We start from the raw sequence: 23873 nt of genomic DNA on the forward strand, positions 1-23873 counted from the left end.
CATTTTTGCTCATACTAAAAACAGATTAATGCAGATTAGGCCGAGTCGGTATAAAATAATTGAATATTTGAGCGTTCAAGTGAGATGATCTAAATTATACAGAATAAAATCCACACCTAACTTCTTGCGCTAGCTTTAATGTTTTCTGCAAGATTAATACTGCATGTGACCACTACAGACATATATTACAGAATTCTGATAATACAACCTCTTAACTTGGTGTCAATGCATGTCTCAGATGAATTACATATCCTTTTCGGGGCCACGTATGCTGTGAGTGATTGGACCAACTTGAAATCTACTGGGCCGGATTGTACAGTTTCAGCTCACGGAAGAGTTGGTTTGGGCTTGAAGACAGATTGTGAAGTTAACAGTAACTGTGTTGTCTGTTCATGATAGCTACAGAGGTTAACAAGTATTGCTAATTATGGGTCAAAGGAAAAGACATAAAAAAGAATGCTACTACCAGTGTTGGTTCCCAAAATGCCAAAGGTGGACTATAGTGTATGTCTTTAGATCTACTTTGTCAAAAGAAGAAAATAATGGATTCATGGAGATCACACACTCTGAGATGAACTGGATGAAAAATCTGGTAAACAGAGAAATTTACAGCAAATATCAAATTTACATATATAGATTAGGAGGGTGTTTAAGGCAGTAAGAGGGAAGTAAAAAAAAAGTGTTTGTTGTTTTGGTAGAAAGACAATATTTACAAGAAGATAGCAGCAGGGTATTTGTTTTTGGAAAAAAAGGTGAGTATGTAGTATATGTTGGCGAATTCCCCCATGAGTTGAAAAATAAAAAAGTTGAAAGAGCATTGATCACAAAAGATTCCAAATTCAAAATCTTATAAATGGCATTAATTATCTGACGATGAAAGAATTCACAGCAGAGTCACGCACTAAAACTAAAACGAACGGAGCAATGTTGCTTGTCAGCATACCCAATGCGACAATAAATGCCTTGCTTCTGTGGGCATAAACCTATACAGAGTGAGCTAGGTCAGACCATAACTCATATTAATGTGTGTTTTGCATCATCTTCAATGGATTCACATGGGGGATTCAGTCGGTGCCATAAAGAAAGTGCAAGACAAGGCATTTGCCAAAACCCTATTCAGCTGGTAAATGAGTAGAAGAAGTAGTAGTAATAATAGTAGTACTGCATGCCATTCCCCAACCTCTATCCAATCCTCTGCTCATTTATGACCTTCCTCTTTTAAAACCCTCTCTCCCCACCACACTGTCTGAGCATAGGCACAGAGAATAATAGATATATAAATATAGGGAGAGAGAAAACCACTCTTTCTTCTTCTCCCTTATCACCATCAAATGTCTTACTTCTCTCTCTCCCATTAATGCTCTTCCTACCATCCATTAATGACTCTCTACAAATTGCCAGACCGTCTCATTAAATTAAACCGCATGCGACCACCTCCATTTAATTCCTCCTTGACCTGACCCACACCGCCACTCTCCACCCATCTCCGATCGAACTTCCACCCCCATCCACCAATCAACTTCCGCCACGTGTCCTCTTGCCGCCCATTTTCACTTCTCGACAAAATCTCCAACCTTTGTTTTTACCTTCCTTGCATCACCTCCGGTTAAATCTCTCGGGCGACAGCAGCGCCTCGGGATCCCCGCACCTCAGCCGGCTCGACGAGAAAGCCGCCGCTGCCAGACCCGACGACCGAAGAAACATTGGGCTTGCAATCGACTTGCTCCGCCGCGACGAGCTCCCGCCGCCGCCGTACCTCACGCTGGACTCCGACAGCGGGAAGAATCCCCTCCGCCTGAAGAACGGTGATTTCATCCCTCTGTAATACCGAAACGAAAACACCCTTGGTTTCCCCAAAGAACCAAACGGCGAAGGCCTCTTGCTCCAGAAACTATTACTCCCTCTTCGGTATCGCCATGGCGACGCAGTGGTGGCTTCCATCACCATCCTCTCCGACGCGACACTCCGTTCAAATCCAAACGAATAAGATCTCTTCAGCAGAAAATCCCTAAAACAATCTTCTGAGTTGACGTTCGCGTGGTTCTGGTTCCTCCTCGGAGATTGTTCGTCGATGCAGGGTGTTATCTCCGGCACGGACGATATTGCCACAGGCGGTGGGGGGTCGATGAGAGGGTCTAAGCTGATGCGGTGAAGAATTGTGTCGTCGTCGAGGCTCGGTCGGATTCTTGCGGCCATCATAGGAGTGAAAGGCGAATCGGCGCAGAGGACACCTGCGCGGCAGAGAGGGCAGTTAGCGTGCGAGCGAAGCCACGCGTCGATGCAGTCCACGTGGAACGTGTGTGAACAAACGGGAAGAGTTCTCACGTAATCTTCGTCTTCGAATTCCAGCAAGCAAACGGCGCAGTCGTTGCGAGACTCTTCGAAACGAGCGTCGTATTTCGCGGTGTACAGCGAAAACGGTATCGTTTTAATCACCGTTTCGTCTAAACCGTATGGAGAGAATACGCGGGGACCGTCAAAGGGAGACTCGTAGGGTAAGGACTCGAGGTCGCCAACGGAAGACGGGGGGAATCGCCGGCGGCGGAAGCGGTGTAGGAGGCGGTGGATAGGAGGCCTGAGGTGGCGCGCGATGAGACGAGAGTAGGTTACGACGAGAAAGGCGGCGGCGACGACAACGACCATTGCTATGAGTGGGGGGCTGAAGTCAACCGCCGGCGTATTGGACGGCGGTGGTAGGAATGATTTGTTGAGTATTGGTGTGGGCGTTGGGGTCGGAGATGCAGACGGAGATGGTGATGGGGCCCAATGGGGTGGCTGAGAAGGAGGCATCATAGAGATGGTGATGAAAATGGAAGAAGAAGAAGAGAAGAATAGGGTTTTAGTTGTTGAAAATAGAGTGAAAGAGAAAACTGTGCAATTGGGTTTAATGCAAACACCACATACAAACGTTGACCGTGCTTCTGCGCTTCTGTTTTTTTCTTTTCTTTTTTAATATTTTTATCTTCATTTTGCCTTTTTCTCGCACTCACTAACTCACTTGCGACTATGGTCGTGGCTGCTCTGCTCCATGGAGACACGTGTAATTTGGTGAAGTTGAGGCCAACGGTTTTCTTCTCCTGTGCTTCTCCCCACTCTTCTACGCTATCCTCTCACTTTCCTTTCTTTACACGTCATCAATTTGCCCTGTCATGAGTGCTTAATGGATTCCCCCACTTCTACGTTCTGTATGTGCGAAGCAGGATACAATACACTCTCCTCTCGGACACCGTATGGTTATCAAGCAGTGCTATCAACCACCAACACTTCCATCTTTTCTCATCCCACTGCAATCGATTACTAAATTTCGTTAATGTTATGTGGATCCCACCAAATTAGAAAAATAAGTAAAATTATAGTAAATTTTATAAAACAAAATAAACTAATGGGATAATATAGTAAATTAGAGAAGTATTCTTGGACTAATTTTAATAATATTGAAACATTATTAATTTATAAAACTGGAATAATATAATGTATATTTGTTGAAGGAGGACACAATAAATTTTGTCAGACATGATAAATTAAACCTTGCTGAAACATTTCTTATTTAAAGATATGTGTTTCGGTATACATTTTCCTGCGTGGAGGTACCTGCAAAGATACTCCGACGCTCAAGTCAGATATGAGTTATGGAGCTGAAGTTCAGAAGAGAGTAATTGGATACTGCTCTGAAATATTATTCAGGATCTTTAGAGCATAAAGAGAACGTACCTGGACCTTGGCCCTGTTACTGTATTTATAAGCAAAATAAAAATAACCACCTTACCTAAAAGTGTGGTTAGTGGCTTTGACTGATATTTTAACTGTCTAAAAATATCTAAGATATTTATGTTATTACATAAATATCCTTACTACATAACAATATGCATTGCTTATTTTACGAATTTATCATTTTCTCACTGTATCAGCTGACCATGGGAGTTAGAATATCAATTTTTCACTTTTTTATTCGCCCAAATTTATGCAGAAAAACCAAAGGCTTTCCCCATTTTAAGTATAAACATTAAATCAAATCTTTATAATTTAACAAATTACTTATACTCTGTAATTTAACTTTTTTAAGAAAATCAAATTTCAATATCGAGTTAAAATATAAAGTCATATTGCATAACTAGAGGCAAAATTTTATCTCCTATGATAAATTTATTTAGTTCAAGAAAAATAAAATATACATGTAGATTTTACCAACAAAGATATAGTCTTATTTATTACTTATCATACTAGTAAACAATTACATACTAAATAATATTTGATAATATAATTTCGTTGAGAAAATTATATTTTCAAATAGTATTTTATTATATACACACTGTTAAAATTAATAAAATTATGGATTGTAAATTTTCAATACTTTCAAAGAAAAAACAATAATGAACACTGTAATGGAATATAAGAGTTGAATAAGAGTGAAACAAACTAACCATATCTTCGGTTAATGAAAAATATTTTCATAAATTTAATGTTTTATTTTAGTTTCTAATAATTTACAATAATAATAATAATAATTAATAATGTTATGAACATTTTAAACCTGGTTAATAGAGTATGTCGGTTTCTATTACACAGATTTCAGTAGATGTTTTAGTGTCAAATTGAACTCAAATCTTGTTTGGTCCTGAATTTAAAATGTATTTCTTAGTCCCTCGTGATTTGAAAATGATTTTCCTAATCTTCCAATTAAAAAGAAATAGTTGCACAGAATTTAAAATTTATTTTGTACAAACTAAAATACCAATTACAATTGAAAAGAAAAGGGTTGAATGGCCCAATGGGCCCATTGAATGGGCTGTATATACCCATTGGACCAATAGAGCTATTGGTTAGCAAAGGCGGAAAAACCTTGAAGAGAGAGGTCGCAATAGAGAAACCCTAATCAGAAGAGAAGAGAATAGAAGATTGAGAATTAGGGTTTAAGCTTGATCAGATTGGAAAAGGCATCATGTTTCCAGGGATGTTCATGCGGAAGCCAGACAAAGCTGCAGCACTGAAGCAGCTGAAGTCTCATGTTGCCATGTTCGGCGCATGGGTTGTTGTTATTCGAGTCACCCCGTACGTTCTGCATTTTCTCAGTGGCGAGAAAGAAGAACTCAAGCTCGAGCTTTAACTTCTCGATCTTCCTCGCCTGGTACATTCATCGTCTACTTTCAATTTACATTAACAGTTTCTGCAACTCACTGTTGTATTTTGTGAACTGGGTCTCCGTTCTAGTGAAAAAATTTGGGAACTTCATTAAAAATGTTAAATTAACATATTATTGGGGGAAGATGTTAATCTATCGAATTTATTGTGTTTTCCCTTGACATTGAAAACCCAAGCACACTGGACTATTTCATAAAAATTTTCTCCCTTAAAACACATTGACCTTTGTTTCCCCACAGCCATTGCAGTTTAAGAAGCAATATATGCTGTGTGGTAGGGAACTGTGTGGTAGGGAACTGTTCTGCAATCAAATCACAAATTTATAACATTTGTTGCAGTAATTTGGATGAAAATAATGATAGCAAACGAGTTCTTTTTTTTTTTGGTGGTATTTGCATCTTGAACCATTGTGCTGTTTTTTCTACTAATTGTTGCATTTTGTTATAGAGCACAAAACTTATTACTCATATCATACCTGCTTGTGTAATATCTGCATTGTTAATTTATTGGTTTCCATGGTTGAGATCAATCTGAAATAAAAGTGGAGTTCTAATGATAAAGTTAGTATTGGTTTAGTGAAAGATGGTTTGGTAATATGATGAATAGAATTTTGGATGAGGACTAAATTTTGGCCTCTCTTAACTGTGTCTCGCTCTGTTTCATTTCTAAAGAAAATTAATATTGTTGAAAACCACATATTTGATTTCACGTTTACAATAAGGACATATTTTTTATGGGGTTTATATTTTTATTAAGCATTGATCATCAAAATTGATAATTGGTATGACTTCTAAAATTAACTGTTGCATACTTAAGTGGCAAGTGATTGGGTTTTTCTTGGTATATAAGATAAGGAAGGATATGCCATACATAGACTGGTAGTTTCAAAGGTGGTAAAATTCCTGTATTGTGTTTTTGTGCTGCTTTTTAAGATAAACTTTTACTGAAACAATGCAGAAGTATCAAATTATGTCTCAGGAGGTGTATGGCTCTTGCAATACCTATTTTTTGTGTATCGCTAAACTCACTAATCTATAATTTCTTTGAATTGTGACGTTTTAGCAGAAAGGTTATTCCTTTATGGCGTTGACCTGAACATTTCTATTTAATATGGCTTTTTCCGCTGTCCTTTAACACAAAGAAATCCAGTTCTGTCTGTCTTCCATTTCTACCTCTGTACTGCTGTATAAGTTCATGGCATTGATTTACTTTATTTGCTTATTTTAATTCTAAGTGAACAGATAAATGATAAGCTCACGGGTGCCATTTCCCCGTTTGAATGCTTTACATGCTGACATATTGACAATTTTTTTATTGCAGCGCATCTTGAGGAGTAGGACGGGTCCTGGGGCTCGAGACAATCATGGAGTAATGTTGTTATATAACTCTTGAAATTGAGGCCAGGATGGTATTTTTAGTTTAATTACATTTCCTTTTTGTATTTGGAATGTAAGTTTGTTTGGATTACTGGTGAGAAAATATACAAATTCAATAATCAATTATATTTTTATAATTGATTCTACGAAAAACGTGACAGGTGAAGGATGGTTTTAAGTTAAATATATGCTTTTACTGGTCTGCAAGAATAATGTTTCAAGAAATATATTTTGTAATAAATTATAATAATAGTATGGAATTATTCTTTCCAATTAACTTTTCGTTTTAAAAGTGAATTATGCTTAAATTGAGAAAACGAAAGCTACAAGATCAAATGTTATAAAAATAGTTATAAAATTACATTTAATGATTATTGTCGTTCTTGCCAGACGAAATCATTTTAGTAGTTCTATATTAAAATACAAAAGTTGACGAACATTTGTTTATATTTTTTAATCACAAAATAGAAAATATTCTTTGAAGATAGAAATTTGACATTCCTTCTGCTTATAATTTGTTTCGTCAAAAGTAAACTAAAGTCTATTATTAACTGGATTTTAATATATTTTTTTTATCATATAATTATTGCTATTATTATTAATTAGCGTGAAAACATAATAATATACATATTTTAAATAATTATAATATATTATATTATAAATTAATAATTTTATGATAATATGAAACTTAAAAAAATATAAGTTTTTTTTAGTGAGGTAAAAATTAATGGAGAAAAAAAAAATAAACATGACCTGAAGAGTAGATAAATAATTGACGGTTGAACTTGTGTGAGAGAAGGAACGTTCTTGTTTTCACTGTAGCATTCAACCAAATCAAAATGAAAGTAACTCAGTTGCAGTTAAGAGAAATTTGAAGGCTCAAGTCTCCTTGCCCATATTGAGATGTTGCACTAGTTTTGTACCCTTTTGTTCATCACCTAAAAAATAAAGTTTCAGAAGTTATGAAGCTAAAGTGAGACTAAAGAAAGTGAGTTGATCACAAAAAGGTACAGAATTGAGTGTCCTTATAGGTTTTTGTCCCATCATTCTAAGTTACTCCACTAGCACTTGCATCACATGATAACATCATTTTCCAATGAAAATGGGGTCAATACTAGTTTGACAATTGGCGAATCTGAGTTCCCTCTTTAGAAAGCACTGGCACACAATCTGCCGCTAGTCATTCCATTCATAAATTCATTTTGGACACAGATGCATCTCTTGTCTTGTCTGGTCCCTATTAAGAAAGACTAACGACGGTTCAAAACCATACAAAATAATATAACAAAATTTTCAAATGGAAAAAAGAACCAAATCTTTAAGCAAAGAAAAAGCATCTTTTGATAACCCTTTTGAATGTATCTCAAAATATTTTACTCTTCTTTCCATCATGATGAGGCCAGAGTGGAGAAGGCAAAAACGTTTCTGTTCTGCTATAAACAGAAGAGTTAGAACTCATCCCATTTGAAGTCCTGTCAAAGGAGCCTCAAATATTTAGCGGCACCGAACCGCGAAGTAGCCCATGTGTCAACACCATCATCTTAATTAAAACAACAGCATTATTGTTCAATCAGCAGACAGAAAAAGTCTATGCACATAGTCCAAACTTGCACCTAACATAAACTTGCCGGAATTCTATCTTGAAGTTTCTATTTGGAAGAGAAAGGTTTTCGTTGTCATAAAGAGCAACCCACGTGCTTATTAAATATTGGATTTTCTTTCTTTTCTTCCTTGGCTTGTTTCAATCTCGACACAAGGGGAGATAAGGGGCCAAGAATTTCATAAAAGCTTGGGAGTTGTGAGATCTTATCTACTTTAGAGAATGTTTTTGTACCACTAGATGGTTTCAGCTGAAAGAAGTAAACAATGATCACAAGACGAGTTTGGTATGATCTTGAAGAACAAATATGATAGAGGAAAGTCCATAAATAGAGATTTTGTACAGTATTTGTACATCCCATGCACTGAGTTAATGGATGAAGTACCTGGTTCCTTGGGCACAACCGCTAGCTTCAGTCTGAGAATGGGCCAGACCATGTTCTCATCTGCTTCCCTTCTCTTCATGTCTTTTGGGGTTGAATTCTACAGCTACACGGCTTTCTGGTACCTTTCATTTATCTTTTACTTGCACCCCTCGCTTTGCTGTTATTCTGATCTCAAAGGGTAGTTGATGTTTGCCACTATGTTGCTCTGGTTTTTCTGGCTTGATTTTCTAAAAGGATTTCTCCCTGACATTCTGCATGCAATGTTTTAGCTTCTCTACCGTTTTCTTCCATATATATGTTATTCTAGATAATCTAGCACTGAGTTTGAGCTCTAGAATAGAAAAAAGGTGATTTATTTGAGGCCAAGGATGATACTGGTGAATATTTTACAAATGATTAACTCCTAAGTAATGTCCCTCTAGGATTAGACAATTCAACTCATTAAGAACAGGTAGCTTCACTGTAGCGATGTCATTTCTCTATAGACTGGCTGAGAGGATTCAATTATTTACCTTTAAATTTCCTACACCCTTTGACTGTTGTTTTGCTCCGAGCGATGAAACAGAAGGATGCTGCATTTCATTGTTCTATTGACATTTCTTTAATACGAACAATTTGCTAATAAAAACCTGTATTCTATAGAATGATCTAATGAATTAGCAGAAAAACTCTGTTCACCTATAGTGTCAAGAACTTGTCAGTACAATGAATTGGCATCAGAGTGATCTTTGTTGATCCAATTAGTGGGAAACAACACAAGAGTGTAGGACTCTATATGTCTAAAATTTATTCTGAAATTATAATAATGTTTTCTCCTGGAGAGCAAATAATTTCAGCTAGAAAGTCGTTTTATTAGTTTTTTACGGAAGGTTTTTGACTACAAAATCCTACGTTTTACTGGAATTACTTTTTCTCTTGTCTCTCCACTTACACAACAAAGCCGCAGTTCAGGTTGTCAGCACATTTGAACCTTTTATTGATAATATTCTCTTATATCTGTTAAATATCCTGCTTCTGTTATTTGCATCACTTAAATGCTAGGGGCTGAGCAGACATCATTAGTACAATCGAATTTGTTGATTCTTCTGTTAATCAACTGGTTTATTTTTGTGTTTACTATCCATGTCCAAGCTATTTGGTTACAATTATGGGGTTGGTCATACCGTGGAGTTTCACATTAGCACTAGTAGATGGATATTCGATTCTGCTCAAATGCCCCATTCGTCAACCAGGAATTCTGCTGATTATTGTTGTGGGAGATTGGGTATGTAGTTTCTGATCCAGGTGCTATGTATCAGTTGATGTAGATAGATAATGGCAACCATCTGTTCGTGACTTCAGTTCTTTTGCTATAGGTACTATCAACCCTCACACTAGCAGCAGCTTCCTCAACAGCTAGTGTTGTGGATCTTCTGCTCAACACTCACGGCTCTTTTTGCCCTCCAAAGCTCTGCAGCAGGTACAGGATATCTGCAATTATGGCCTTCTTGTCATGGTTTCTATCTTTGGCATCCTCTCTATTTAACCTTTGGCTATTACCCTCTTTGTGATTCTCATTTACTTCCCCTGTAAAATCATTAGATTAATCATTATTTGTTATGCAATTTCCTCTGTCATGTAAAATACCCGGTGCAGGATTTTAAATGATGTATATTTATAACTACAAAAGTTTGTTTGGAGAAGTTCCAAAGAAGCTAAATGTTAAACTTTACACAGGAGCAAAGTACCCCTTGAGTCCAATGAATGTCACGCTCAACTTCATAGCAGATACAAGATTGTAAAATACTAACATGTAAAGATGGCACACTGCAGTTCTGCTGTTTGGTAATTCCCTTCCCCGTACAGGAGTTGAACACTTATCATGTATTTCACCATCAACACTTGCCCCCGAGTCCTCTGGTGGCCTTGTTGAGAATTTGCGGTGATATACAGAACCAACAAACAAAATAAACAGTTAAATTTTCGAAGTACAGCTTCATCCTGAACTGAAACCAGATCACAAATATGGCCTTTCTTCTTCATTTACTTTTATAAAAACACCAAAGCAAGCTTCAGAATTGAACACATTAAATTGAAGTACTACTGACACGAGTATACTGGTTTTTATCAAGCCAGTGTGTCCTGATATGTACCATTAAAAATTCCAGCTTTTGACATTCAAAACCGTGGGAATATACACAAGTTAATGGAGTTAACTGCATCCGATTCGCTAAGAACAAAACTTCATAGAAAGTGTGCAAGACTTGAGTTTAATTGGCTGCGTTGTTTCGGGGAATGATGCCATCTATATTAAGTTCGAGAAATTATTATATGATTGTGAACTGCTAAAGGTTTATGTCTTGACCAATCTTGAAACAGCATATAATTGAAATTTTCAATTAAAGATAAAAAGTAAATAGCACATTCAATTATACAGAATATGGATATCGGTCAAAATTATAGCAGTCAGTTTTTGGCAAACTGATTATCGATAAAGAACCGCCATTATGAATGGAGCCTGAGAACAAAAACAGATCAGGATATAGTTCTTTCATTGATGGCCTCAAAACCTTACTAGAAAATCATTTTCACTGGATGAGGCAAACTACTAAAGTTATTGTTCATTTAGCTCTGTATCCCATTTTGGAGCATTTCCTTCCTCAGAGCTCTTGTCATTTCTTCGTTCCCTTGTCGAATGTATCCATCAACAAAAGCACCATAAACTTCAGATTTCGGTTGGAAACCTTTTCCTACCATCTCTGCCTGAAGCTTCAACGCTTCTTCCATTCTCCCCTCAAAACACAGTCCCTTTATCAACACCTCATAACTCTTTTCCCTTGGAATTAAATCAAATTTACTAACTGCGCGCCTCACAAACTCCAGAGCTTCCTGAACCCTACCCTTACCGCAAAGTAACCTAACCATCATGTCAAGGGTTGAAGCATCAGGCCTTAAATCCCTCCTAGACATATCCTCATAAACCAGAACAGCTGAATCAACATCCCCAACACTGAAATATCCCTTCACAAGATGCTCATAAGTTGAAGCAGTGGCTTCAACACTTGCCAATTCCATCTCCCTGAAAAACTCTTCAGCCCTAACAACATCTCCAATCTTGCAAAACCCACCAATAATAGTATTATAACTAACAACATCAGGCTCCATTTTCTCATTTTTCATTTCTTCCCACAACTTTTGTGCATACCCCATCCTCCCTTCCTCACAAAAAGCGGCCATCAACACACTATAGCTATAAGCATTGGGTTTACAGTTACTTCTCATTTCATGCCAAAGTTCCTCCATCCTTTCCACCAAACCATCTTGGTAACAGCACAGCATCAACTCATTATAAGTATGGACGTTGGGTGTGACTCTTAAACCACAACCCCTTCTCGAAATTTCATTCTTTTCCTCATCCAACCGAAAGAACTCGCGGTAAATTGCATACCCTGCATCCACCCCTCGACTTCTACAAACCCCAGTAATCAAAGAATTCAAGGTGCTAACTTTAGGGCTAATCCCGCGAGAGAGCAACATTCTAACGATCTCAATAGAAGGGTCAACCTTTCTGGAATCCAAACACGCCTTGATCAACAAATCGAAGACGAAGGGAGCGGAGCCAGAATCCCGATAGGTCTTAACGAGGGTTTCGAAAAGGTTCAGAGACGGCGAGGCAAAACGACAATTTAGGTCGTCGGTTTGGTCGGAAACGCGAAGTGCCGTTCGGATGAGGTGGTAAGCGTGTGAGGAGAGGCGCGCGCGCGCAAGGAGGTGGACGATGGAAGCGTAAGAGGCGAGGTTGTGGTGGCAGAGGGATTTGGATTTGGTCCATAAGAAGAAGCGAAGGGCGAGTTGGGGTTTGTTCTTGAGGTGGAGGGTAATTTGGGAAAACTCATGGGGGTCTATGCCGTTGGGACACGCCGAACGGAGATTGCTCCACCGTGGCTTGGAACGGTGATTGATAAGGATTGTAACCACGTTTTTTACTAAACTCTGGGAGTCATGGTTTGAACAAGATGAAGAAAAAAACAGAGCCCATGCTTTGGGTCTCAGTGTTTGCGAAAACTGTTCAAGGACTTGAATCGCCATTCTCTTCTCTGATCTGAAAAATCGTTTTCCATAAAAAAGATGTCATTTTTATTTTAGTTATTTTATTTGGGGAAAAAGTAAAACTATTATATAGATCCAGTAGAGGCATTCACTGCAGCAAGTAACAAATTTATTGAATGGGCAATGATTGGAATAAGAAAAGGATAAAAAAACTAAGCTTTATGGAAGTAGAAGACTTTCTTTAGCAGCAGCAAAAAAAATCAATAATTACTACCAGTTTGTGAAGATCTTGTGTTCTAATGGGAATCAAATTTCCCTAATTAAACATGGATGTGAAACCAAAAGCAGATGCTTTGACCAAAAAGCTGAAGCAAAACACTAATCAGTAGTCTTCTTTTATCTTAAATTGCTTAGGCCTTGGGACTTCCTTTTTCTAATATTATGAAGTGTTGATACTTTTTTTTTAATCTATTGCCGAAGGTGGTTAGTTTGAAAGGCTTAAAGAGGGAAGTTGGAAGGAATAATTTCATAGTTGAGAAGGACAAAACATAGATCAGCACCAATAACAGAGACCAGAAAAAGAATCATATTAAGCTTTCACTTTAGATGAAGATCATGCTAGTACCATTGCTGTAGCAGAATTGAACAGAGAAAGTTATCAACAAAATAACTAAAGATTCCAGATGTTTGTTTCGGTGGTAAAAGAAACAAAAAGAAAAATGGTCAAAAAATTAAAGGATAGAAAAAGGATCAAAGTAGGATTTCGTCATTATTGTTCAACTGGGTTGGTTATAATTCTGCTAGCATCTGTTCCTCACGAACTAAGAAGCAATGCAATTGACAAAGGGTATGTGGCATAAGTTCTTCTCTACCACCGAAACATCTATCACATTGTAACACGTTTCAATCACTGTACAGCTTCCAATAAACGCCTTTATGAATTGGTGATGGTAATGCTTTGCTAAGAAAATCCCATAACCTCATACTCCAACTTGTCATGTACTAAAGATATTAAAGTATAAGAACTATCCCAGAATCAGTTCCTCAAAATTGCATCATGGGTCATTAGCATTCTTGGTGAAGACACAAATGGATAACACTTTAAATCAAGCATAATTTCTTTCCTGGCTATAACCGAGTGGACTCAAGATTAGAAGGTTCGAAACTACTAATAATTATGAGAAGGCATTTATTCCCTAGTTCCATTTCTTTTTGTTTCATAACTTCAATCAGGAAGAAGCCTGCGTGCCCGTGATTCTCAATCATCCTTAGCTTTCACCTAAACAAATTCAATTATATATATCCAAAACAAAGCCTCTGATTCTTTGCGTACGTTGAAAACACAGACCAAACTTCAATCAATACCGAAGTTATCTGAACCACCTCATTTAGACACTAAAATATTGCCAGGCAATACATTAATTCCATTGCAACCCAATTCGATAGATGCTAAAATTCTTATTCTGTAATGTACTGAAAAAGAAGTCCCTAGATTGCAATATTATCTTCATGTTTTATACAAGTTATAAAACACACTGATTTTATTTTGTACTTGATCTGCATGCAGAACATGATAACCAATTAGTGATGAAGCAGTTGTTAAATTATGCAGAGACTATAGCAGGTTAGGCTGTGAACTAAAGTATAAATGATAATAATAAAAATAAAAACTGGTATATATTCTGTGGTGGGCACAGCACAATATGCCTTATGTCTAGCTCTTTTCCTTCCCGTTGACGTGGTGATTCCAATGAAGTCTGTATTTAACACCATCACCACCATCTTCGGAGGAGGCATAATTCCTTTTCAATTGCTTCTGCAATAAGCCAAACTCAACCCAAAACTCAAAGGAAAACTATGATCTCTCAAATGTCTTTAATTACCCCTCATGCAACAGAAATCCACACCACTCACCCCCTCCCGTATAAATACCCTTAATGTCAAAACGCATGCTACATCATTTTCCATTTTCATCACATCAAAGCCTCGTATACGATATTTCATACACAACCAACCATGAAATACAGTGAGATATCCCATTTCAGCCACCCACAACACAAGCTGAGATTTGAGTACTCAGAATTCCCCTTCAAATGTGACGGCTGCAAGGAAGTAGGCATAGGATCGCGTTACAAATGCTCCATCTGTGACTTCGACCTTCACATGCACTGTGCCATGATAACCTCTCCCACTTTGTTCCACCCTTTCTACACCAAATGCACCTTCCAGTTCATGTCCAAACCTCCAGGAGACACACCCCGTTACTGCAACGCATGCGAGAAGGACGTGAGTGGCTTCGTGTACCACTGCAAAGCATGCGGCTTCGACCTCCACCCTTGTTGTGCCAAGCTACCAATGGTTCTTGATGATGGCGAAGTGAAGCTTTACTTGTACAGAAAAGTTAGCTCACCCTGTCACCGTTGTGGCAGAAAAGGGCGTAGCTGGAGTTACAGATCGAAGTGCAAGAACTACAATCTGCATGTGGCGTGTGTGAGGGAGATGTTGGTGGAGAATTGGCACGAGGTGTATGTCGGACGCTGCAAAGGAAGGAATGTTGATAGCAACATTCCTAGTCTGAGGAACACACTCTACACTCCTCATAGCAGTAGGAGGAGTAAAGGGAAGGTGAAGAAGTGCTGTGAAATTGCTGGTTTGGCTGTGCAGATTGTGATATCAGCTGTGTTGGGAGATCCAACGGCTCTCATTGCAGGCATTGTGGGGTCCTTCATGTCAAGGGCTTGATGGCCACGACAGGGAACATAGTCTATCACTTTAGTAACTTTTAAGGTTGTAAACTTCACTTCACTGCTTTAAATTTATCGTGGTTCTGATGACGATGCTGTTGTTAATCTGAATAGACTCTGTTTTTTATCCTCTATTTGCTTGTCTTCTATTATATTTAGGCTAAAATTTTATTTTGATGTTTTAATTCTTATAACAAATTCGATTTTAATATTTATTTGGTTTAATTTAATCTTTTAGTCTATTAATATAATTTAATTAGATATTTTCATTAGATTAACATTAAATTTCTGTTAAAATTATATTAACGTTATGTAAACTGCAATTCGGTCTTTCTCATCGGACTTGATATCCTTCACCACAATTTGCACTCCGGTATGACTCCATTACACCTGACAAAAACCTACACCCTTCCTCCACAATCCAGTCAAAGTCAAAAGGGATTTTTGGCCATTATAAAAACATTGAAGGTGCAGGAAGAAAACGATGGGGTGCAGGAAGAAGTCCCTAGTTAAGTTTTGTTGCAAAGAGAAGGTCCAATTCGGAAACCTGTTGGGCCTATATGTGCTGCTCTGGACTTGAAATGAACCCACCTCAAGTAGGGCTTTCATTATTTATACTCCCCCTTTATTTATTTATTTTAAAACCCAAAAATATTCTTTTAACTTTTCAAAAATTCTAAATCTTATTCTTCACCCTTCATGTTGGTCCTTAACTTTTTCCATCAATTTTCTGTACTTTTTCTATACTTTAGGGAACAAATTTTACTTGTAATTTTTTCCTTGCAATTTCTTAAAATTAGTTATTATTTTGATTTTTTTTTATCAATTCTTTATATTATGCACACACAAAAATGGAATATGTGTCACTTTTCTCGTGTTATAGATTAAGTTTATAGTTATTTTATCGTTACTAAAAAATATATTTAAGATTATTTATAAGTAATAAACAAAATAATAGTTTATTTTAAAAACATTAAATTGGAAAACATTTATTTTAGAAATTAAAGTTCTGTAATTTCGTCATTTTTTAAGAAAAAACAATATATAATTAACATATGTTATAGATTTTATTAATGCGCATAAATATTTTAACTAAAAAATTTTACATTACTTTTATTTTTTAAAAATTGATTTTTTTTTTCAAATGATGCTTTATTTAAATTAAAGAAAGAGTGTAAAAACGAATTGTTTGTAAAAGTAATGATACTAACAAAAGATATTGTATTAAATCAATAATAAAGTATATTAAAATAAATTATATTTCAATGTTCTTTTTTAGATTGAAAAGAAAAATAAAGTATAAAGTTAAGTTGTTGAGATGAAAAAGTGGAAAAGAGAGTGAACAAAAGGTTTGGAAATGATTTGATTGATATAAGAGAATAATATTTTTATATATTAATATAATTAAAAAAATGTATAAAATTTTATAGGTTAATTTTATTTTTATTTTATTTATTTATTTTATTATAGTATTAACAATAATAACAAAATTATGTGAAAGACATAATTTATTATCTCTTGTTTACCAGGTAGTTTCTATTTCTTTTTGTCTATTTTCTTTCCTTATTTAGATCCTCAATCTATGCACTTAATTTGTAATTTTTTGTTTTTTTCTCTATCTTTCCGCGTTTATAAAGAAACACGCTGGAAATAATTTCAAATATTCCTTTTTGTGTTCATATGTTCTCGTTGAAATGTCGCCTTAGTACTGAAACGAGTAACAATAATGACTAGTTGACTTTTTTTTTCGGATGACCTGTGATTAAGTTTCTCTTTTAGATAATTTTCAATTTCATCTAGAATTTCATCTAGGAAGAGTATTCATAAGAATTATAATGTATCTCAATTACTTTTCCTTCTATTATAAATCGTTTAATAAAACCCTTACAAGGTCTAAAAAAAAATTATATTTTATTGTAAGTATTAACTGCTTTATGCTTAAAAAAAGTTTAATTTTTTCTTTTAATACTAATTGTTTTAAGCTTCTAAGAAAAATATATTTTATTCTTAAATTACTTTAGATTTCTCTTTGAATCGCCTCTGAATAAAATATAAAAAATAATTTTGCAGGAAATTTAAAAAATAAATTCGTAATTAAAAGGACTGTCGAGAAATTTTGTGGGAAAGATTATTTCTTTTAAAAAATAAATTAAGTATAAAAAAAATGCACCTTTTAGATTTTAAATTTGTATGTTACAAAATCCAGAAGGTTTATCTAATATCAACTCACATCATCTAATATCTTCATTTAAATAAGATTACTCTTAAAATTAATTACGACTTGATAATCTAATTCCATCTTCATTAAAATAATATAAATAAACTTGTTTAACGAAGAAAAATACTGTTAAATTATTAACTTATTTAGATACAAAATTATACTAACAGTGAGAAGTTTATGTGGTTTACTTCACGTTTAAATTTTATTTGTATAAAAGATAAGTTTATTTTATGTAATTTATTTTATTTATATTTTTCTTGATGCATGGGAAAATTAAAACTGCTTCAGAAAGCAGAAAATTAGTGCTTTTATAACTAAGACAGTCACACTTTATTCAAGAATGTTTTTTTTTTTGAAAACCAATTATTTTCATAAAACGAAATAAATTAAGAACGATATAATTACAGAATGATAATCACTATTTTTATATCTTAATATACTATAACAATAATAACTTTAATACAACTTTTTTTTTCATAACCAAACAATTAATTTAACTATATTAAATAAAATAAGTTGATTAATTTCAATCGATAAATATCTTTTGATTTTTTTTTTACTTGATTTCTGTTTTAATTATTATTTTACAATTTTTAGCAGTAAATGATAAATCTGTAATAATAGTAAATTTTAAATGACTTAATGAAATCAATTATATAACTTACTTGTTTTATTGATTTTTTAATTAACTTATTGTTTGATTGATTATTTTTAACATATAAAAAAATTCGAGCTAAATTATTTATTTAACTTATTATTGTTTACTTTTAATATATATATATATATATATATATATATATATATATATATATATATTGATTGATTGATAATGGCTTTATATGTTGTGTGAAAGAACTTGTTAATGATTGATGAAGATGATACAAATATGGAAGAAAAGAGAGGAAAAAAGGGAATGCTAACAGTGGAAAGTGGAAACAGTAATGGGAAAAAGATGATTTCTGATGAAAAAGAAGCTCTCACCCATGCAATGTTAGGAGTCATGTGAAAACAAAATACGTATCATCACAGAAAATTCAGTGATGCTTCCAACCACACACACAAACACACTCTCCAAGACTTCAAACTTTACATGCTTTTCTTTTTTCAGGTCATTTTCACCACTCTCATCCGTTCATTCATCTTCCTCATCTGCAAGGAAATTATTCCCAACAACACTATTTCCCATATCATTACCAATAATATATACTATAGTAACTTTTTTTATCATCTATATCATTTTATACAACACTAACTCATCAATGTAACCAGAACACAAATCTTCAATCCAAACAACCTCGATTTATGCTAATCAAATTTTATTATAATTACTCCTTCCTACGTAAGTGCTGCAGTTTTAACCTAAACTTTTGTCTGTAAACAAGAACTACAAGAAAAAATAATAATTATACTTTGTACCTCCAATCTGATATTTTTTTCTCCTGTCGTTGTTGAACAATAAAAGATGACGTTGAAGCCATGATTAGTTTCCCTTGACGACATGTGGAAAACGGGACCATAACCTTCGAGGACAAAAGCACTTACGCACGACATAACAACTGTGCATAGGTTTCGTTATCTGCACAGTACAAAGGAAGCTACGAAGAAGCATGTTCAAGACTAATATACCTTCCTATCAGTTTCCGTGCTTTTCTTGCATTACTTTTCTTATTATAATAATATTAATCCAACAATTATGTCTCATTCGTTCAAGTTCTTCTCTTTTTCCTCTTTGCTTATAAATACCACCACCAACTCTCCCCAATTCCTTCACAGAAAAACTAGTATCCACAACACTTTTTCTCCAAGTTTCTAGCACGGAAGAACGAAGAACAGCATGGGAATCTGCACATCTACTGAATACTCAGTCAAAGGCGGAAACCAGAGTTGGCAATCCATGGTGAACATAGTGAAAATAGATGGAAGGTTGGAGCAACTGAAGGAGCCAATTAAGGCATGGCATGTCTTGTCTGAGAACCCAAATTGCTACATCTGCTGCTCAGAAACCATGTATGTTGGATCACCAATGCTTCCTGTGTCTCCAACGGAAGACCTTCACTTGGGTCTCATATACTTCCTCGTACCACTTTCCAAATCCCGTGTTCCACTCTCTCTTCAGGACTTGGGGGCACTGGCCATCAAGGCTAATGCAGCTCTAGCTTCAACTGCAACACCTAACTACCCAATCTTGAAAGCTAATCCACAAAAGAAATTCCGTACGCATCCTACACTTTCAAACGTTTCTCTGGGGTATTCCCATTAGATTTTGGAAAGTGGGTTTGGAAATTGCATGTGTGATATCTTCACACGTGTTGTGAAATCTGAGGATTTATCTGCTGGATGTTGATGGTGAAGTCAAGAGACAAGCTAGATATGTTGCAGACTGGCAGTTTCGAAGTTCTGCAGAAAATTTCATGAAATACAACGAAGAATTACATATGATGGTTGAATTGAAAGTTAACATTTTCAAGGGAATTAAGATGACGAAGACCAGATTATCGATCAATTCCTACTCTGGAGAGTACTCATGTGAAATGGACGAGACTTCATAATTATAAGCCAGAAATGAAATCTGTATGCTAGAACCTATTCTGGCTAATAATCATTTTTTGTCAAATAGTTATCTAGACTTCAATTTTTTGACCTATTGGGTTGTCTATATGTCTGTACATCAGCTTCTTGAGATAATTGAATTTAAGTTGTTGTGCTTTAGCACTTTGCAATGATCATGGTTTTAATAAACTCGTTCGTGTCTGTTGTATTTATTTATGAAAGAAGACCATACATATAATATTCTAATTGATGAAAGAAATATTCATGTTCGATTTCCTCACTCAATATCATAAACAATAATCTTGTTATGTATGTTAGGTATGTATACATATATGACGTAAGTGATTCCGTCACATAGATTTAAAATTTGACGAACTGCATTCTATTCAAAGTAGATGTAGGGGTTGAAAAAGCAGCCAGCAGAAGAACTATGTTCCAAATTATGTGGACCTAGATGGTTATTAATTGGTAAAGTTCTTCAATTCAAGATATATTCATACAATTGGAATCAAGTTTCAGCCTCGGATTCTGGTTGAATATCCATACGAAATTGTATGATGATAAATATTATAAACAGATTCGAGTAGCATAAGAGACAGAAAGAAAAGCACAAACATGCATGGACAAATGGGTACACATCACATGCTTATATTCTCAAATGCTTCCCCTGCTGTTCAGACTTGAGAGTCTGTGCATGTATGTCTGTATGTACATTACTTCAGTGGATCCCACTGAAGGTTTTCAGAACATTGTTTGTTTTCTCTGAATGAATGAGATGAAAGAGAGGACTTTCTTTTCTATCTGGGAACTTGTTATATTGGATGCACATGCACCTCCTCATGAACTAGGGTTTTTATTTAATTTTTTCAGGTGTGTTGCTTCATACATATCTCACTTAATTGAGATCACATTATTCTGTAGAGATGCTTTAATACACTTTTTTTTATTAAAAAAAAGTTGGTTAAATGTTTTATTATTTAGTCTCCATGACATTAATTACCTAAATACTGTTTATATTTTGGTACTTTTAGGTCTTATGATTTGATTTTGTTGTGAGTTTCCTTAAAAAACACTTTTTTTCATTGTTTATATACACTTCTACGTAATGTGATATAATATTATGATGATGTAACATTTTATTTGTCCAGTCCTTTTTCACATATCAACTTCAATCATAAAGACTTAAAATAAACAAAAATAATAAACATTAAAATTAAAATTGCTTAATTAGAAGATTTAAAAGACATTAATTTCTACATTTTTTTCGATAAATGATGTATCTTTCGTTACACATGGGTTCTATTTCAAGAATAAAGAAGAAGGATACATAGAGATAATGTTTCTACAAAATTTTTAACATGTGGGACACCCATACATGTGCTTGGTTAATAAAAAACAATGAGAGAAAGAAATGAAAAATGAAAGTTATTTAATTAAAGAGAAACTTGCTTGTTATGGTTACTGTTCCTCTGTTTTGGGTTGGAAAAAGATGTCAAGAAACATCATGATCAACTCCCACTGAAGTTCCATTGCTAAACTACTATCCCTTCATCAGGGAAGACACAACAAATAAATGTAACAAAGCCACAAATAGCTATAATTCATTCAGACAACTTCAATTTCAGAACTGTTACATTAATGTTACACACTTACTTTCCTACCTAGCAACTTCTAAATAGCGACATTGCATTCACACAAAAGAAAAGCACCAACACTCAGCACTTTTATTATCACAAACAGTCATCAAGTTTATTCAGTTTCAGAGGGATGGAATGAAAAGCTTCAGGTGTGGAATTGTTTGTCTAAGAGGAGGGTGGTTTCATTTCAGATTTAATGGCATCCACCAGCTGATCATAAGCTTCTGCCCATGCATTCTTCATCTCTGGTGACCACATTTCAGGTACAGCTTCTTTTATGGTCTCCAAAAGTGCAAACTTTGTCACCTTAACAAAACCAGAGAGAATATATAATCAACTGCATACATTACTCTTCTACAAAAGTATTATCCACATATAGACTTACTTCAATGTTCAATTAGTCAACCATACTTATATTGAAAGTTGATTATATTATATACCTCAAAATGCTCGTTTGCAACGCCAGTTCTAAAATGGGTAGCACCTAATTTTTTCAAGGTGGATTCTCTGACAGTGACTTTCCCAGCTTTCCGCAGTTGAACTGCTGAATCACAGGTCTACAATAACAAGAACAAAGTGAAGTGGTACCAAGAAACATGGCATCTATAATACATTAATAGTTTAATTAATAATTAACTGGAGATTTGGTTCAGTGCTAATTTAATTTCAGCTTACCATTACAAAGACAGACGTTGCATGGGGCTTGAGCTTGGGGTTTTGCTCCAAAGGAACGGTTGAATCTCTCAAGAATGAGAACAATTTCTGAGCTGATGGAGCAATCTCAAATATTCTACCAAGTTTGAAGCCATATCAGTTGAATAATGATTTGAGAAAGAGATAAAGTTAAAACGTAAGCAAGAGTGTTTGAAAAAATGGAAGAAGCTTTACTTCAAGAAAAACTTGAGACCCAACTCCCCAGAATTCTTCTTCATCGCGTTCCATGATTTCACCACCAGAGCTTCTTGCTCTTCCGTGAAACATTTTCCCATGGAGTTCATGTTGTGTGGTATGCTAAGGTATTTGTTTAGGATTGTGATTGCAGTGGAAGTTGTTGATGTTGTGGCTTCCTTTGGTAAAGCTTTTATAGTGGGATTCATTGAAACGAAGTTGGCCTTTCACTGCATCGTGGAGTCATTCCCACTGCATGTTTGCTTAGTCCATTTGCTTTCCAGAATAGTAAAAAATATATCCAAAACAACATATTTTTTGGATTATATGTGGATAGATTTGGTTGATGCCAACTTTTGTGGTGTATCTGAAGGTATGTACGGTTGCAAAGTGGCATACTAGGAGCACAAAAACCAGGGGCTGCTTCATGGTTTTGATCGGTCAACATGATCGTGTAGTTGAGTTTGAACTTGAATTGATTTGTCTGAACATGCCCTACGTAAGCCATGATGAGATCAAATCAAATTATTCTATGCTTATATGCTTCATTATTTTTTTATCTCTTTCCTCTTATGATCATATTATAATAACTGCTTATAACTTTCATGTTTTCTTTTAAGAACTACACCAAAAGATGAAGAGTACAACCTCAACTACGGTTTTTTTTTCTTCTGCAATTATGGCGGCGCATTCTGGTTGATTAGTTTATTCTCGTGAGACCAGACACCACACAACTGATATAATTCAGTTCTTTTATGTAATTTTGTATTTACGATACACATCTGATTGAACAAACTGATTTATTAGCTCAAATTTTATAAATTAGAAATTTATCAACTTGTTTATTATTCAGTTTGTAAAATTGATTTTGAATAAAATTATTGTAGCAAACATTTTTGAAGTAAAGTAATCTTTGTTTAAAATTTTCATCAATAATGGTTGTTAACTCTACAAACGCAGGTATCACGAAAATGCTTTATGTTGATTTAAATAGGTAAATAAATAATATAGCTTTTTATGTGTATCAGTAGAAACTTCTGTTTTTAAGATTTCTGCTTCAAATAGAGCAAAATACAAGATTAACGCAAAATATTAAAACTCAATATAACATTTTCTCTATACAAAAACTAGTTAAGTCATTTTAACTCAAAAGTTGATTTTAGATTAATCAATTTCTTAATTCTAACAAAACATGGTTGGAAATCAAAGTGTAAGTCTTATATTAAATAAAAATAAGAAAGTAGAACAATCACTAAAAATAAAAAATTCTTTAATCATTATTTTAAAGTTTTGGGCAGAGGATA

General features: G+C 34.9%; 7 protein-coding genes across 9 annotated transcripts; 4 read left to right on the plus strand and 3 right to left on the minus strand.

Moving 5' to 3' along the window:
• Positions 1-47: 47 nt before the first annotated feature.
• LOC124821671 (RING-H2 finger protein ATL65) lies at positions 48-3304 on the minus strand. 2 transcript variants are annotated; one of them, XM_088098189.1, is made up of 2 exons: positions 944-3304; positions 48-589 (listed from the first exon to the last, which is right to left on the minus strand). In XM_088098189.1, the coding sequence occupies exon 1, from the start codon at positions 2791-2793 to the stop codon at positions 1597-1599; it is 1197 nt and encodes a 398-aa protein (XP_087954315.1). In that variant the 5' UTR covers positions 2794-3304; the 3' UTR covers positions 48-589; positions 944-1596. The 2 variants fall into 2 exon arrangements, with proteins under 2 accessions (XP_087954315.1, XP_087954314.1); XM_088098188.1 differs by having other exon boundaries at positions 903-3304.
• A 1520-nt stretch (positions 3305-4824) lies between these two features.
• LOC148193441 (mitochondrial import receptor subunit TOM6 homolog) lies at positions 4825-6652 on the plus strand. Its single transcript, XM_088098346.1, has 2 exons — positions 4825-5125; positions 6460-6652. Exon 1 carries the CDS (start codon positions 4940-4942, stop codon positions 5102-5104), a length of 165 nt encoding a protein of 54 aa, XP_087954472.1. The 5' UTR covers positions 4825-4939; the 3' UTR covers positions 5105-5125; positions 6460-6652.
• Positions 6653-7865: 1213 nt separating this feature from the next.
• On the plus strand, positions 7866-10707 carry LOC148193442 (CASP-like protein 5C1). Of its 2 annotated transcripts, XM_088098952.1 has the most exons (4): positions 7866-8618; positions 9632-9764; positions 9856-9959; positions 10217-10707. In XM_088098952.1, exons 1-4 carry the CDS (start codon positions 8404-8406, stop codon positions 10287-10289), a joined length of 525 nt encoding a protein of 174 aa, XP_087955078.1. In that variant the 5' UTR covers positions 7866-8403; the 3' UTR covers positions 10290-10707. The 2 variants fall into 2 exon arrangements, with proteins under 2 accessions (XP_087955078.1, XP_087955077.1); XM_088098951.1 differs by lacking the exon at positions 10217-10707 and having other exon boundaries at positions 7874-8618; positions 9856-10211.
• A 142-nt stretch (positions 10708-10849) lies between these two features.
• LOC148193443 (uncharacterized) lies at positions 10850-12725 on the minus strand. Its single transcript, XM_088098950.1, has one exon. The coding sequence runs from the start codon at positions 12566-12568 to the stop codon at positions 11105-11107; it is 1464 nt and encodes a 487-aa protein (XP_087955076.1). The 5' UTR covers positions 12569-12725; the 3' UTR covers positions 10850-11104.
• A 1512-nt stretch (positions 12726-14237) lies between these two features.
• Positions 14238-15407, plus strand: LOC148193444 (uncharacterized). Its single transcript, XM_088099127.1, has one exon. It carries the CDS (start codon positions 14546-14548, stop codon positions 15269-15271), a length of 726 nt encoding a protein of 241 aa, XP_087955253.1. The 5' UTR covers positions 14238-14545; the 3' UTR covers positions 15272-15407.
• A 3834-nt stretch (positions 15408-19241) lies between these two features.
• Positions 19242-20217, plus strand: LOC148193445 (uncharacterized). The gene has a single exon (XM_088099548.1). The coding sequence runs from the start codon at positions 19329-19331 to the stop codon at positions 19752-19754; it is 426 nt and encodes a 141-aa protein (XP_087955674.1). The 5' UTR covers positions 19242-19328; the 3' UTR covers positions 19755-20217.
• Positions 20218-21614: 1397 nt separating this feature from the next.
• On the minus strand, positions 21615-22740 carry LOC148193446 (anaerobic nitrite reductase Hb2). Its single transcript, XM_088098865.1, has 4 exons — positions 22570-22740; positions 22357-22471; positions 22122-22238; positions 21615-21987 (listed from the first exon to the last, which is right to left on the minus strand). Exons 1-4 carry the CDS (start codon positions 22677-22679, stop codon positions 21847-21849), a joined length of 483 nt encoding a protein of 160 aa, XP_087954991.1. The 5' UTR covers positions 22680-22740; the 3' UTR covers positions 21615-21846.
• Between the last annotated feature and the right edge of the window lie 1133 nt (positions 22741-23873).

This window comes from Vigna umbellata, chromosome 9 (assembly GCF_029865625.1).
Source record: "Vigna umbellata cultivar VRB3 chromosome 9, Vumbellata_1.0, whole genome shotgun sequence".
In the NCBI taxonomy this organism is placed as follows: Eukaryota; Viridiplantae; Streptophyta; class Magnoliopsida; order Fabales; family Fabaceae; genus Vigna; species Vigna umbellata.

Bases quoted from the DNA above. Each gene is read 5' to 3' on its own strand.
- LOC124821671 (XM_088098189.1), bottom strand. From the start codon at position 2,793: ATGATGCCTCCTTCTCAGCCACCCCATTGGGCCCCATCACCATCTCCG.
- LOC148193441 (XM_088098346.1), top strand. From the start codon at position 4,940: ATGTTTCCAGGGATGTTCATGCGGAAGCCAGACAAAGCTGCAGCACTG.
- LOC148193442 (XM_088098951.1), top strand. From the start codon at position 8,404: ATGATCTTGAAGAACAAATATGATAGAGGAAAGTCCATAAATAGAGAT. The intron at 8,619-9,631 runs GTACCTTTCATT...TCCATGTCCAAG, and splicing joins TACAGCTACACGGCTTTCTG to CTATTTGGTTACAATTATGG. The intron at 9,765-9,855 runs GTATGTAGTTTC...CTTTTGCTATAG, and splicing joins TTATTGTTGTGGGAGATTGG to GTACTATCAACCCTCACACT.
- LOC148193443 (XM_088098950.1), bottom strand. From the start codon at position 12,568: ATGGCGATTCAAGTCCTTGAACAGTTTTCGCAAACACTGAGACCCAAA.
- LOC148193444 (XM_088099127.1), top strand. From the start codon at position 14,546: ATGAAATACAGTGAGATATCCCATTTCAGCCACCCACAACACAAGCTG.
- LOC148193445 (XM_088099548.1), top strand. From the start codon at position 19,329: ATGGGAATCTGCACATCTACTGAATACTCAGTCAAAGGCGGAAACCAG.
- LOC148193446 (XM_088098865.1), bottom strand. From the start codon at position 22,679: ATGAACTCCATGGGAAAATGTTTCACGGAAGAGCAAGAAGCTCTGGTG. The intron at 22,472-22,569 runs GTAAAGCTTCTT...CAAACTTGGTAG, and splicing joins GGTCTCAAGTTTTTCTTGAA to AATATTTGAGATTGCTCCAT. The intron at 22,239-22,356 runs GTAAGCTGAAAT...TTGTTATTGTAG, and splicing joins CAACGTCTGTCTTTGTAATG to ACCTGTGATTCAGCAGTTCA.